General features: G+C 46.9%; 1 protein-coding gene across 2 annotated transcripts in view; it reads left to right on the forward strand.

Annotated features, from left to right (window-relative positions):
• Window positions 1-14,998, forward strand: part of RFTN1 (raftlin, lipid raft linker 1) — a 200,741-nt gene that overhangs the window by 11,870 nt on the left and 173,873 nt on the right. For both annotated transcript variants that reach the window (XM_036850561.1, XM_036850562.1), the window contains exon 2: window positions 4,546-4,698. In XM_036850561.1, the coding sequence (XP_036706456.1) occupies window positions 4,554-4,698 (145 nt within the window). In that variant the 5' untranslated portion in view covers window positions 4,546-4,553. The remainder of the gene's footprint in view (window positions 1-4,545; window positions 4,699-14,998) is intronic.

Consider the following 14,998-nt stretch of genomic DNA (forward strand, 5'->3'; position numbering starts at 1 on the left):
TCAGAGGGTCTCACCTTCCACCGTGCCTCTCGCGGGTCAGCATCTGGCCACCCTGAGTGTGTTATTCATTAACAGGATCCTGTACTTACCGTGTAACCCAGCAATCCCACCCCTAGGTATTGCCCTAGAGAAATGAAAACTTATGTCCACATCAGAACTTCTACGTGAATGTTTACAGCCACTTTTTTTAGAATCGACCCAAACTGGAAACACCCCAGATGTCCTCCCAGCGTGAGTGGCTGAAGCAGGTCCCTGACTGCGGGCTTGGCCAAGGAGGCAGCTGGCTGTGGTTGTTTGGAGCAAACTTGGTGTTAGAGGTTACCTATTGTATGATGAATCACGCCAAAACTTAGAGGCCTAAAACAGCAACAGTGGTGTAGTTTGCTCAGGAACCTGCCGATGTGGCAGGTCTTGGTGGAAACAGCTCATTTCTGCTCCACGTGGTATCAGTGCCTTGACTGAGGCAGAGGCTTGTCTTCCAAGGCAGCTCCCTGGCACGATGGCTGGCAAGTTGGTGCTGGCTGTGGATTCCTCCGTACATGGGACTCTCTTCGGGGCTGCTTGAGCTTCCTCATGGCATGGTGGCTGGGTCCCAAGAGTCAGGCAGTGGATGCTCCCAGTTTCTTAAGGCTCAGGTCCAGAAGCTGGCACCGCATCATCTGACACTTTCTATAGCAAGCAGTCACGGAGCCCAGATTCAGGGGGAGGTGACATAGGCCCCACCTCTCGATGGCAGGAGTGTCAAAGGATTTGGGGGTCACATTAAAAAACCATCACACTTACCGTTTACCTTCTGCCCTACCTTGACCCCTGAGACCCTCCCTGAATGTCTGTGAGGGGGATGTGCAGCTACGCCAGCCCCATCTGCCGGCATCCGGTGAGGCTGTGCCCTTCACTCCTTCCTCCTCCTCCACCTCTCACTGCCCTCCAAGGCCCATAATCCAGCCTCTGCCCCAGCTTCTTGTGGGATTCTAATACAACCAGGGTTTGGGAACCTCGCATTGGAAACAGTGAAGTTTACAAAATGTAGATAATCATGTAAGGCACTCTTATATCTTAGTTTTTCTTCTTTTTGTAAGCTAGATTTTGTGACTTGTTTGAGCACAGTAGGGACGGTAAGAGACATTTTTGGAGTGATGTAAAAGTCTTTCCTATTTTGACAGGGGTGGGGTTGGTGGAAGAATGCAGGAAGGAACTAGGAGGAAAGCAAATGTGCCAGTAGCAAGCAAGGTAGGGCCCTAACACGAACGAGTAAGAGGAAGAAATTCACACGAAGCTTTTGGTGGCTGGCAACGGCTTCACCATGATTCCCTTCCCAGAGAGAACTGTGCTTTAGAAGCAGCTGCTTAACCAGGGTTGCATGCCCTAAAATTTGAGACCTCAAGGATTCACTGATAGTACAGTTTTGCACCTGGCTGGTACAGTGTCTGATCACATAGATGATTTCCCAGGGTCTCGCTGTGTCCTGTGAGACAAGCACAGTGCCCTTTGGAGTGAACTTGGACCTCTGGTTTGGGATAGTCTGATTAAAACCTTAAATTCAAAGTTATGAATTGGGAGTTTTTCTGATACTTCCTGGCATGCCTCCCTGCAGCCCCAAATTTGTCTGAGACTATCTTACTCATCCTGATAATCCTCTCCTCCTTTTTTTATGCTGTGCGGGAACCTGTCCTTGAGAGAAGAAATTAAATCATACTAAAGTGTTAGTGGCTACCAGGAGCTTGGTTTGTTGCCCGTCCCAGGGAGATATTTGCGGTTTCAAAGGCGATGCTGAGGTAGGGTGTTCTCAAAGGAATGACTCTCTAATGCTAGAATTTAACTAATAGGATAGCAAGAATGGGAAGATTTTTGAGGAAGGGTTTTTTTTTTTCTTGGAGGTCCGCAAATGCTCAGTCCTTTGTAGGGAGGAAGACGAGTGAGTGACTGGTAAGCCTTTGGTTTATTTCCAGTTCTGTTCTGGCAGTGATAGTACTTATCTCACCAGGTTACCTGTTCCCCAGTACCTAGGGGCCTCCCTGTCTGCTTCTGCTTTGCCCCAGCGGATGCCAGGCGGCTTGCTTTTTAGCAGTTAAATATGCAGCCTCTGTGCCTATCAGCTATTGTATCTGCAGAACTGCAGAGTATTTTACAAGTAATCAGTTCATGCAGATTGCACATAAATCATGTCTGCTCTGGCCCTTTGGACACTAATGTTCCCTTATTAAGGCGTAAGTAAGCCTTCCTGTTCTCATCCATCCTTCCAGACTTTTTTTAATTACTGCAAATATAGCCTGGTTGTCACTTCATCAGCCTGTTCCCTCCCTCCCCGGCCTCGTTGCTTTTGTGCGGTTCATCTTGTTTTTTTGGAGCTGGCCAAGTTGCCGGAGGAAGCTGGGTACCTTGTGAATGGATTGAGCCAACGGAAATTCTTATCTCAGAAAGGAAGTGGCCACCACGTTTCTGTTTGTGATATTCTTGACCAGTTAATATATTTGTGAAATACGTTCTGATGGCAGCACCGGTGCCCCGGAGAGGAGGGAACTTAGCCAGGCTCAGTCACAAAAGGGAAAATATCTCCCGCTGAAGTCTGGGGAGTGGATAAAAAGTCGTTTCATGAATGTCATTCTGCCTAAATAAACAGAGAACATTCATTGTTTTTAATCCCCTGGAAGCTCAGCCGACCCTCCCTCGTATGCACATCGTATTAACATTTCTCCGTTTTCTTTCCAAACCGCAGCCACGGATCTTTGCTCCGATACACGTGGATTCTGCTTCCAATTTCTGCGGCCCTCTCTTAGTGTTCAGCCAGTTTTCATTTTGGTCTCAAATGACTCTGAGTCTGGAAGAATCGCTCTGTTCCTGTGGTTTGGTCTAAAAAAGGAATAAACAGGGACTTTTTAGACGAGGCCTGTAAAAGTACCACCATCTACTTTGAGAGGTGTTTTTTTGAATGTAAAATCCTGTCTAAACAATTACTGTTGAGGGTAGAAAGGACTTTGGAAATCGTAACAACTTATTATCCCCTCTTAGAAACCACAGCGGAGCGACACCTCTCTTGTCTTTTTTTCAGATGGGCTGATACCATGATGCACTTGTATTGCTTTTTAGATCCCATTTTTTAATCATGTATACAGAGTATAGTGGAACTGAGGCACTCTGAGGTGTTATTTTCCTCAGATGGGGAGAAAAATGATATAAAACAGTATTTTTTTTTAACATCTTTATTGGAGTATAATTGCTTTACAATGGTGTGTTAGTTTCTGCTTTATAACAAAGTGAATCAGCTAGACGTATACATATATCCCCATATACCCTTGCGTCTCCCTCCCTCCCACCCTCCCTATCCCACCCCTCTAGGTGGTCACAAAGCACCGAGCTGATCTCCCTGTGCTATGCGGCTGCTTCCCACTAGCTATCTATTTCACATTTGGTAGTGTATATATGTCCATGCCACTCTCTCACTTCGTCCCAGCTTACCCTTCCCCCTCCCCGTGTCCTCAAGTCCATTCTCTACATTCTCTACATCTGCGTCTTTATTCCTGTCCTACCCCTAGTTTCTTCAGAACCTTTTTTTTTTAGATTCCATATATATGTGTTAGCATACGGTATTTATTTTTCTCTTTCTGACTTACTTCACTCTGTATGACAGTCTCTAAGTCCATCCACCTCAGTACAAATAACTCAATTTCGTTTCTTTTTATGGCTGAGTAGTATTCCATTGTATATATGTGCCACATCTTCTTTATCCATTCATCTGTCGATGGACACTTAGGTTGCTCCCATGTCCTGGTTATTGTAAATAGTGCTGCAATGAACATTGTGGTGCATGACTCTTTTTGAATTATGGTTTTCTCAGGGTATATGCCCAGTAGCGGGATTGCTGGGTCATATAGTAATTCTATTTTTAGTTTTTTAAGGAACCTCCATACTGTTCTCCATAGTGGCTGTATCAATTTACATTCCCACCAACGGTGCAAGAGTGTTCCCTTTTCTCCACACCCTCTCCAGCATTTACTGTTTGTAGATATTTTGATGATGGCCATTCTGACTGATGTGAGGTGATACCTCATTGTAGTTTTGATGTGCGTTTCTCTAATGATTAGTGATACTGAGCATCCTTTCATGTGTTTGTTGGCAATCTGTATATCTTCTTTGGAGAAATGTCTGTTTAGGTCTTCTGCCCATTTTTGGATTAGGTTGTTTGTTTTTTTGATATTGAGCTGCATGAGCTGCTTGTATATTTTGGAGATTAATCCTTTGTCAGTTGCTTCGTTTGCAAATATTTTCTCCCATTCGGAGGATTGTCTTTTCGTTCTGTAAAACAGTATGTTTTGGATGTCATTTCAGAATCACAGGCTGGCTGGTAATGGTATCTTATCAGCGAGAGAAGGCAGCCTGAGCGTAGAGCCTCCAGTGTTCATGGGTTGAACTGTGCTCTAGATTTCAGCCAGGCTGAGGTCCTGTATGTGTTCTTCAGGGAAATGATGGGGTCGTTTATACTATGGTGTGTAAAAACATCTCAGGAAGAAGAAAATCATCCCCCTGTTTTTCTCCTTTTGCTGGCAGCTGCTGAAATGGGTTGCGGATTGAACAAGTTAGAGAAACGCGATGACAAACGGCCTGGAAATATCTATTCAACGTTGAAGAGGCCCCAGGTGGAAACCAAGATAGACGTGTCCTATGAGTACCGCTTTCTGGAGTTCACCACCCTGAGCGCCGGTGAGGACGGGGCTCAGCCCAACCCAGGGGTGGGGGGCTTGACAGGGCTTCGGCCCAATCAGCGCTGGAGGGGCTGCCCAGGACACGCTGGTGGGGGGGAACGGGGGCCGGGGGCCGGGGTGGGGGGCGTTGGGAGGCGAACTGCAAAGGGTGGGCCTGTTGAGAAGGGCCTGTGCTCAGAAATCCAGATTTTTAGGTGAAATCTTTCATTGTTTTGAAAGCTAGCAACTAATTTAAATTGTAACAAATTAAAACTGGGTGTGAGCCAAAGAGTACACGTGGGTGGGTTGCATTTGGCCCTGGGCCCGCTCCTTTGCAAACTGTTTTATGACAAGAAGCGCGGAAGAGGACAGTCGCCGTCTGTCCACGTGGTCGTCTGCCCACCCACCCAGGTCTCCCCGCCCCTTGTCCGCTGGCGTCTTTCCAGACTGCTCGTCCAGCGGGCTTGGCCCTGCCTCACCCCGGTGTCCCAGTGGCCCCCGGGTGACTGACGAGTGAGGGTCAGTGTTTTCATCCCGAGCATTTGCTGAGCACCAACTGTATACAGAGAGTTGGGGTGGTGCTGTGGGAAAAGCACGCGGCCCGTCCTGGTTTCCAAGACTCATACACACTGAAAAACTCAGCAGGCTCTAACTGTAAGTCGGAAACATGTAAACTATGTTTTCGGAAGAGGAAGAGAACGTTCTTCCTTGTGGGGGACCCCTGGAAGCCATGAGCCCAAACCAGGAACTTCCTAATACAGACATCTTAAGACTAACTTTCTCCCTGGGCTTCTGTGAATATGTTAATCTTCTAGTAAGAGAAGGGAATTTATGGGAAAAGCCCTCCGAGTCGTGGGTTTGAGCCCTGGCTCTGCTGTGGGGCAGCTGGGCCTGCAGTGTCCTCGTCTGTGAAGTGGGCACACACAGACCAGCTCGCAGGGCAGCGCCGAGGATCAGGAGAGGTGACAGGTGTTCTGAAGCTCTTAGCACGTCCAGCTCCAGTTGGGTTGCTGGCATCACTACCCCAGCTCCCTCCTCCTCCACTGCTTCTGCCCGACCACCTTCGTGCTGAAGTTCCAGATGCTTCCTGAGCCCCGAGAGGGATGGGCAGCTGGGCGTCTCTGCAGGGGTGGGCCTGGGCACCCCTCACGTCCCCCAAACTGAACCTGGCCTCCTCCTCAGCAGACTGCTTACTGCTGGCGCCATTGACGAATATAATGTCACCATTGTCCTAAACGGCCAGACTTGACACCTTAGTCATTGTGACCATCCCTCCCCCTCCCCCACAATTTCCATTCTGTCACCCAAGCCTCTTAAAACTACTTCCAGAAATGCTAATGATGTAGCTGATGTAACATGGACAAATCTGAACCTAGAAGCATTTGCAGTATTTCGTCATCCAGTATTTGCTCAATGAGTATTTGAGCGCTTTCAGTGTGCTGGGCCTTGTAGGATGGTCAAGGAGAAAACCAGAGCATGCGTAGGAAAAAAGATCCAAAGGAAGTATAACAAGATGGTCAATATTGATTGTTAGGGTGCTGAGATGGTGGGGGAATTCTTTTTCTCTTTTTCATATCTTTGTGCATCGTGGTTACATTTCTTTTATTACTAAGAGGAGTGATTTGTGCCTTTTGCTTTTCTTAGTAATAATTTCCAGGAATATGTCCTGCCCCCTGCCCCCCACTGATTCATCGCTCATTCCCTGAGCTATTTCCCTGACCTCCTAGTGTGTTTCTCTGCTGCCTTGTGCTCCAGTCACAGCACCTACATGGCTTGTTTTCATTGAATTACCTTTTGTTTTCCGATTATAAAGTGGATATATGTTCATCATAAAAAGTTAGGAGGGACTTCCCCGGTGGTCCAGGGGTTAGGACTTCGCCCTCCAATGCCGGGGGTGCGGGTTCCATCCCTGGTCAGGGAGCTAAGATCCCACATGCCTCGCAGTCAAAAAACCAAAACATAAAAAAAAAAGCAATATTGTAACAAATTCAATAAAGACTTAAAAAAAAAAGTTAGGAAAACACTGGAAAAATTCTAGCTGGTCTCCCTGCTTCTCTCGCCTTGTTCCCACCACCCTCAGATCACGTCACTCCTCTGCTCAAAGCCCTGCCAATGGCTCCCCGACCCTGAGATACCAGCTTCCCTCTGCCTCAATCTCCCACTGTCCTGCGTGTTCTGCCACTGCGGCCTTGCTGTTTCTCAAATCCCCCAGGCCTCCTCAGGGCCTTTGCACTGCCTGTTCCCTCTGCCTGGAAGTTTTCTCATATATACCCTGGGTTCAAACCCTTAACCCCCTTCTCTGGGAAACCTCTCTGACTGCCTATTTAAAATTTCACCTCCCCTGACACCCCATCCCTTTCCCCTCTTGATTTTCCTCATAGCATATCCTGCCGTCAACATTCCTTATTATTTGCTTGTTGTTATTCATTTCCTTGTTTGTTGTTTGCCTTCCTTCAGAAGGTGGAATTCCTTCTAATGGGAGCAGGATTGTGTCTATTTTATCCTTTGCTGTATTGTCGGTGCTTTAAAAAAAAGAAAAAAAAAGAACAGTGTCTGGCACATAATAGATAATCAATAATGTTTGTTGAATGAATCCTCAATGTATATTTTTGTATTCTGCTTTCTTGCATCTTAACATTGTACCGTGAGGCACACACCTCGTGGTTCCATATGTTCTGAAAATATGATTTAATGGCCCCTATATGCTTGAATCACTCAGGGTGCCATAATTTATTTAGGGTCCCCTTTTATTGGACATTTAAGTTATTTGGGGCTTCGGGCTATTATAAATAATGCTGTGATAAGCAACGTTGTACCTAAGTCTTTGCGTGTATTTCTGATTATTTCCTCAGGAATGACTGAGATGAAAGATATGGATGTCGGGACACTTGATAAATTGCCACACTGCCCCCTGGTTGGGACCTGCTGGTGTAAAGCCCAAATCTGATCATGCTGAACCCTTTGGCTGGTTCCCCGGATAAATGATGGGAGGGTTGCAGCTAGCGCTCAGGAGGTCCTCATCTCTGGAGGACCGTGGGCCTGGGCCCTTGGCCTTGCCAGCTGCCCCCAGCAGGACCCTCCCTTCCAGCCTCCCCGCTCTGGCACAGTCAGACCACCTTCTGCACAGGGCCTGCCCCACCCTCCCTATTGCCAGGATCTCCCCTACCTGAAATTGTTCCTTCTGGACATCCATCCCATCAGAATTACTCTTTTCTGCACAGCTGTAGTTTGTCACTATCATCTTTCTGCACTTTTTTAAAAAAAAATTAATTTATTTATTTATTTTTGGCTGTGTTGGGTCTTCGTTTCTGTGCGAGGGCTTTCTCTAGTTGCGGCAAGCGGGGGCCTCTCTTCATCGCGGTGTGCGGGCCTCTCACTGTCGTGGCCTCTCTTGTTGCGGAGCACAGGCTCCAGACGCGCAGGTTCAGTAGTTGTGGCTCACGGGCCCAGTTGCTACGTGGCATGTGGCATCTTCCCAGACCAGGACTCGAACCCGTGTCCCCTGCATTGACAGGCAGATTCTCAACCACTGCGCCACCAGGGAAACCCCTTTCTGCACTTTTATTCCATCATATATTAAACTCATTTGTGTTTCCTTGAGGGCAGAGACCAAGCCTTGCCCATCTTTCTGTTCATCTTTCTTGTTTATGCTTTCTGGCCGAGAACAGCGTGTCCTAAATAGTTGGGTTCTAGTACATCTTCAAAGTCACTGTTACACCTGCTGATGCGGTTCCCTGGCAGCCTGTCAAGTTTCTTTTCCAGAAGTTCTAATGGGATCATTCATTATTGCTCTAGAGTGGAGCCAACATTTGTTAAGAGCCTACTGTGTGCCAGGTCCTGTGATGGGGCATTAGATCCCTGATCTCATTTTTTTTAAACTTTTCAACTTTGCCAAAGTATTATTTAAGCGTACCACACTGCACATCTTTAAAATGTTCAAACCCATGAAGCCGTCACCTCATCAAGATGTAGAACGTTTCCATTGCCCCCAAAGTGTCCTCATGCTCCTTTGGAGTCCCTCCTTTTTTCCAACCCTCTGTCCCCAGACAGCCAGTGATCTGCTTTCTATCACTGATTTTATTTTCTAGAATTTTCTATAAATGGAATCATGGTGTGTAGTCATTTGGCCTGGCTTCTTCCACTCAGCTTACTTATTTTGAGATTCATTTATGTTGTTTGGTGTGTCAGTGGCTTATTCCTATTTCGTCACTGAGTAATATTCTATAGTATGGATTTACCACAGTGTGATTTTCCATTCACCTGCTGATGGACATTTGGGTCATTTCCAGTTTTGGGCTATTACAAATTAAGTTGCTGGGACCATTCGTCTTTGTGTGGTTTCTTATGTCATCTTATTGCCACAGTAACCCAGTGAGGTGTATGGGGACACTCATTCCTTTTTTGCAGAAGAGGAAATGGACCCTCAGAGGGGTTAAGTAACTTTTCTAAAGATGCAGTGCTAGGAAGTGATTAGGGTGGAATTTGCATCTGGATCTCTTGGGCATCCGAGCTCTTGTGCCTTGCAAACTGCAAGGTGCCAGAGAAATAGGCATTGACACCAGTCAGAACATTCTTGCTAGAAAGCTTGTGTTATAGTGTAGAGACGCATAGGAGTACTCCTCTTCTATAGGGTTTTGGCCATAGGAGATTTTTGAGGAGCACTTGACATGCTTATTTTTCATAGAGAAGGTGGTCATCTGACACTTTAATGAATTTCAAGTTGGGGAAAGGGTGTTGTCCACTTCCACCTGCTGGCTTAGGCAGGAAGGGGACCATGTGCACTTTAAAACAATCAAGGTCAGAGCCAACATTGTTCTATCTGTCCCTTGCTTAGAGCTCGGTGCTTTTGTGGATGATACGGGAACATGCAGCCTCGCTTGTAGGGCTGGCGGAGGCGAAAAGCAGCGGGAAACTCACAGTGAAGCATGTAAGCTGCCAAAAATCTCAATTCCGGGTGATTCGATTGGAACTTAAATTTTCAATTAACTCTGGTCGCTGAGGGATGAACCTGCCCTTTGATGGGTTTCATCGCAGACGGAGGCCCATAAAGCATCACAATTTCTGCAAAACGGTGCCTCATTATCCCTTTTATGTGTGTGTTTTGCCAGCTTCTCTGTGCCAGGCCACTCTGACATCACTCAGAAGCTACCTGTGTCAGCTCTGTGAGAATCCACTGTGTTTATAACATGCTTGGTGCGGGGACAGTTGGCAGTCAGCGACCTGTAGGATGAAGTTAGTGCCCAGGGCGTGATCCTTGCTTGAACTGTCTAGTCCTGCACTGTCTAGTACAGAAGCCACCAGCCACGTGGTTACTGAAATATAATCATTGATTACCACTGAATAAAATTAAAAGTTCAGTTCCTCTGTCACCCTGGCCACACTTCAAGTGCTCAGCATCCACCTGTGGCTGGTGGCTACCATACTGGACATCGCAGATGGAGGACACGCCCGCCATCGCAGAAGGGTCTGTTGGGCAGTGCTGTTCTAGTTGGTTTTCAAGGGAGGACAACTCGGTTGCAGGTCTGACTCTGTATCCCTAATGCACATGAACGTACCATGTTATTATAAAAGTTTACCCTTGGGTTCACCAGGGACTGTAGGATGACAACTCATTGATTTCACAGACATTTATTGAATGTTGACCGGAGGCAGATGTTGTGTCCTGAGCACCTAAGAGTGAACCAGACGGGAGGTGCTCCCTTGTCTTAGTCAGCTGGGCTGCTGTAACAAAATGCTCCAGACTGGGCGGCTTAAACCACAGATTTTTATTTTCTCATGGATCTGGAGGCTGAAAATCCAAGATCAGGGGGCCAGCAGGGTTGGGTTCTGGTGAGAGCTCTCTTCCTGGCTTGCAGACAGCCGCCTTCTTGCTGCGTCTTCACGTCTGAGAGAGACAGAGAGTGTCCCTTCTCATGCCTCTTCTTATAAGGACATTAGTCTTATTGGAGTAGAGCTGCACCCTTATGACCTCATTTAACCTTAGTTGCTTCCTTACTCCAAATACAGTCACATTGGGGGTTGGGGCTTCAACAGTTGAATACTGAAGGGACAATTCAGTCCATAGCACTGGTCTAGCCCACTGGTCTACGTGGCTTCAGCATCTTACAGATGAAGAACCAAGTGACTGTAGTACTTGAGGCTAGAGTGCTGGTGATAGAGGGGATGTGGTGGAAGGTTCCCTTGTTGGAAGATGTGTGTGTCAAGGAAGGTTTGAGATCCGCAGGTGGATTTGGAGTTAGCCAGGCAGGAGAATGAGGCTGGGAGCAGGCGATCTTTTCAGGCAAAGGGGACAACCTATGGGAGGGGCCAGAACATGGAGATAACATTGCATGTATGGGAAGCTGTAGGTGGTTCAAGTCGGTTGGAGTGTGGCCTTTCAGGGGCCAGATGACTAAAGGTCTTAGGTCTTGGACTGAGGAGTCTAGGCTCTCTCAAGAGCCCTGAAGGCTTTTAAGGTGGGGCGAGGGTAGGTGACGTGATCAAATTTATGTTCTGGAAAGCCCGCTCTGGGTTTAGAATGAAAAAGGATGGAAGGGATAAAACTGGGGGAGAGGAGAGCATTTGGAAACCATTGCAATCATCAGGCAAGGGGTGAAGGTGGCCTCAGCTGAAGGGGTGGCAGTAAGGACGAGGGAAGTGAGCAGGGGATGGTCAAGAGAGATCAGGAGGTGATCCCAGGGACTGACTGGCAGGTGACGGAGTGGGGAGTAGAGGAGGAGGTAGTTCACTGGGCACCTGGATGGCTGGCATGGGGGCCACACGGCTGGATGCTCTGATTCTGCTTTAAAGCAGTTTCTTTTTTTTTTTTTTAATAAATTTATTTATTTATTTATTTTGGCTGTGTTGGGTCTTCATTGCTGCGCGTGGGCTTTCTCTAGTTGTGGCGAGCTGGGGCTACTCTTTGTTGCAGTGCACGGGCTTCTCACTGTGGTGGCTTCTCTTGCTGCGGAGCACGGGCTCTAGGTGCGTGGGCTTCAGTAGTTGTGGCGCGTGGGCTCAGTAGTTGTGGCTCGCGGGCTCTAGAGCGCAGGCTCAGTAGTTGTGGTGCACAGGCTTAGTCGCTCCACGGCATGTGGGATCTTCCCAGACCAGGACTCAAGCCTGTGTCCCCTGCATTGGCAGGCGGATTCTTAACCACTGCGCCACCAGGGAAGTCCAAAAAGCATTTTCAAATAATGATCTCACTCGATCATCCAAGTGGCCCTGAGAGCCAAAGCAAAGGCAATTTTTCTCTCTTTCTTTTTTCAGATGAGGAAATTGCCTTGATATGTAGTAAGTAGTAAGTGGACCAGTATCTAGTGCTTGTAGTCTCTTCATACAGCATTTTTCTACTGCACGTGAAGGAGAGCTCAGGCCTCCCGAATGGCATAGCAGTATAAAAAATAACTTTATTGGGGTATAACTTATGTACCATAAAATACACCCATATGAAGTGTATGGCTTGATGAGTTTTGGTAAATGTAAACACCCGTGTAATTACCACCACACTCAAGATGTGGAACTTTTCCATCACCCTGGAAGATTCCCTGCCCCCAACGCCCGCCCCAGACAACTGCTGATTTGCCTTCTGTCACTGTAGGTTCATCCTGCTTCTTCTCGAGTAACATAGCAATGTAATACTTTTGTGTCTGACTTCTTTAACTCAGCATAATGCTTTTGGGATTCATCCACGCCATTGTATATATCAAGAGCTCATTCCTTTGTGTTTCTGAGTAATATTCCACTGTTTGGATGTGCCACAATTTTTAAATCATTTTCCTGTTGAACGCTTGGTCTGTTTCCAGTTTGGGGCTATTATCGGAAAAGCTGCTGTGAACATTTGTAAACAAGTCTTGTGTGGACATATGTTTTCATTTCTGTTGGGTAAATACGTAAGAGTGGAATTTCTGAGTTGTTGGGTAAATGTATGTTTACCTTTATAAGAAACTGCCCAGCTGTTTTCCAAAGTGGTTGTACCATTTTACATTTCCAACAGCAGTATATGAGGGTTGGGAGCTTCATTTTTTTACATGTGATAATTACAGCTGCTATTTATTAAGCACCTAGTGTTGTGTTAATCAATTTTAAACAAACTAATGACAGTCTTATGAGGTGGGTGGTATAGAAGGATAGTTGAGATCTTGAGTTTGGAGAGGTCATACAAGTGACTTGCCCTAGGCCACCAAGCTGCTGGATGTTTGTAGCAAACTCCATCATCTTACTGAACGGTAGAGCGTTCACTTTAGGCTGTCTTGATTCCTGAATCGCCTGCATGCTGTGGTGGGTTTCAACTAAATTGAAGGGCTTCAACATGAAAAAATTGAAAAGTACCTCATGGTCCATCGCATGTCTTCTTCAAGCTCGTCTTCTGTGTCTCCTCTTAAATTCTTGCTTGTAAAACATTCCCATGACACACATTAAAATATCTAGCATCAGTTCACACTGCCACATTTTTAAAATTCCCGTCTATGTGGTTTTCCTGTCTAAGAGGTCTTTGAGAGCCGACCTTTGGGATTTTTTTCTTCGCCATTATGCTGACCAGGCTCATACTTGGATTTTGGCTGCCAGCATTTTAGCCTTAAGCCCTGTATATAAATTTTGGGTGGTTATGAGAATAACACAGGGTGACATTCATTATTCAAAACATGTGTATTGTGCAATGAATCATTTAAAGGTCCAGTTTTTACTTCACTTCCAGTCTGGGTAACCTTATCCCTAAACACGACTGCAGAAGCAGCTGATAATCTTTGTCTCTTTAAATTGTCCTTTTAATCTCTCTTCCCAACTGCGAAAAAGACTCCTCTAAAAAGATGGATCACAATTTAAGGTCTAAAAACTAACAGGTTAAAGTGTTTTGGGGCTAAGAGCTTGGGTGCCTAATGGCTCATTATAAATCCTGGTACTGTTAGCCTGTCTGATTTCATGGGTCGTCAAGGGAGGTGATAAGCAAATTCTGAAATACCATCCAAAATAATGTTAACCTCCAGAGAAAGACTGTAGGCCTTTAGAACTAATCCTTTCCTTAAAGTAGTGGTTCTCCAACTTGATGGTGGGTCAGAATCACCTGAAGAGCTCTTTGAAACCCAGAATCCTAAGCTCCAGAATTTCTGATGCATTAGGTTTGGGACAAGGCCTGGGAATGCGTTTGTAGCAAGTTCCCAGGTGATGCTGATACTGCTGGTCTGGGGACCATACTGAGAACCTTCCAGAACCAGATGGACTGCAGATTTCTTTGATCTGAGTGGAGATGGCAGAGAGAAATGGTACTGGTGTGATCTTTAAGTATAAAATAAATTCAATAAATACACACGTACATAATGACCACTCATACTTTATTTCCTTGAAGTAGCTTGCAGTATGTTTAGAAGGACAGGCCATACTCCTAAAACAAAAATGCTACCAGTTGGACACAATGATTCTCAAACTTTTTGCTTAAAAGATTCCCATGGCCAGGCTGCACCCCAGACCAGTGAAGTCCATCTTGGGAAAGCGAGCCAGACCTCTGGGTTTTTTGAAACTTATAGTTGATGCCGTGTGCAGCTGTGGTGCACCCGTGGGCATTTGTGAAGGGCCAGGTGGTCAGTACAAGCCTGGGTACCCCAGCTGGTTACCCTCAGGTGGGTCACATGTACTGAGACTTTGTTTCCCTTCAGCCCTTGGAGCTGTTTGAATCTCCTGCAGGTCACTTCCAGTTCCCTGAAGCCTGGTTTCTTTCTCCAGAGCACTGAGCAAGCGTGTGACATGGTGTAGTTGGGAAGCCCAGGTACAAACAGTTGTTCTCAAACTGTAGCAACACCAGAATCACCTGGTGGGCTCGTTAGACCGGATTGCTGAGCCCCTACCTGTGGAATTTGTCGTCTGCATGTCTAGGGTGGGGCTCAAGATTTTGCACTTCTAGCAGGTTCCCAGGTGGTGCTGCTGTTTGCTGTTGCTCCTACAGGGGGCCACATCGAAAACCAGTGGGCTAGACCGTGGGCAGTAGATTTCCACCAGCAGCCACAGTCATCCTCCTGACCTGAGTCCTACACATCTCCGCTGCAACTGAATCCCAGCTGTCCCCGGTGGATACCCTGCCTCCCCAGGGTACCCTAAAACCTTAAATGCTTGTCCGTCAGAAAAGCCAGTCCTTCTAAACTGGCTCCCTCTTCTCCGAGCAGTCACCCTGGGAACCTCCCCGCTGGTCCTGATGTGGGACCATACGGCCCTCCCCTCTGCCCCTGTGTGAACCGCGTCCCATGTGGAGCGCTGCCCTCCCCCGCTACAGCCCCGAGGCTAACTGGGGTCCTCTCTCTTCTTCAAGGTCCTAGAAAAGCTTCACCTCCTCCAGGCTCTCTTCCCCG

This window comes from Balaenoptera musculus, chromosome 4 (assembly GCF_009873245.2).
Source record: "Balaenoptera musculus isolate JJ_BM4_2016_0621 chromosome 4, mBalMus1.pri.v3, whole genome shotgun sequence".
Classification (NCBI taxonomy): domain Eukaryota; kingdom Metazoa; phylum Chordata; class Mammalia; order Artiodactyla; family Balaenopteridae; genus Balaenoptera; species Balaenoptera musculus.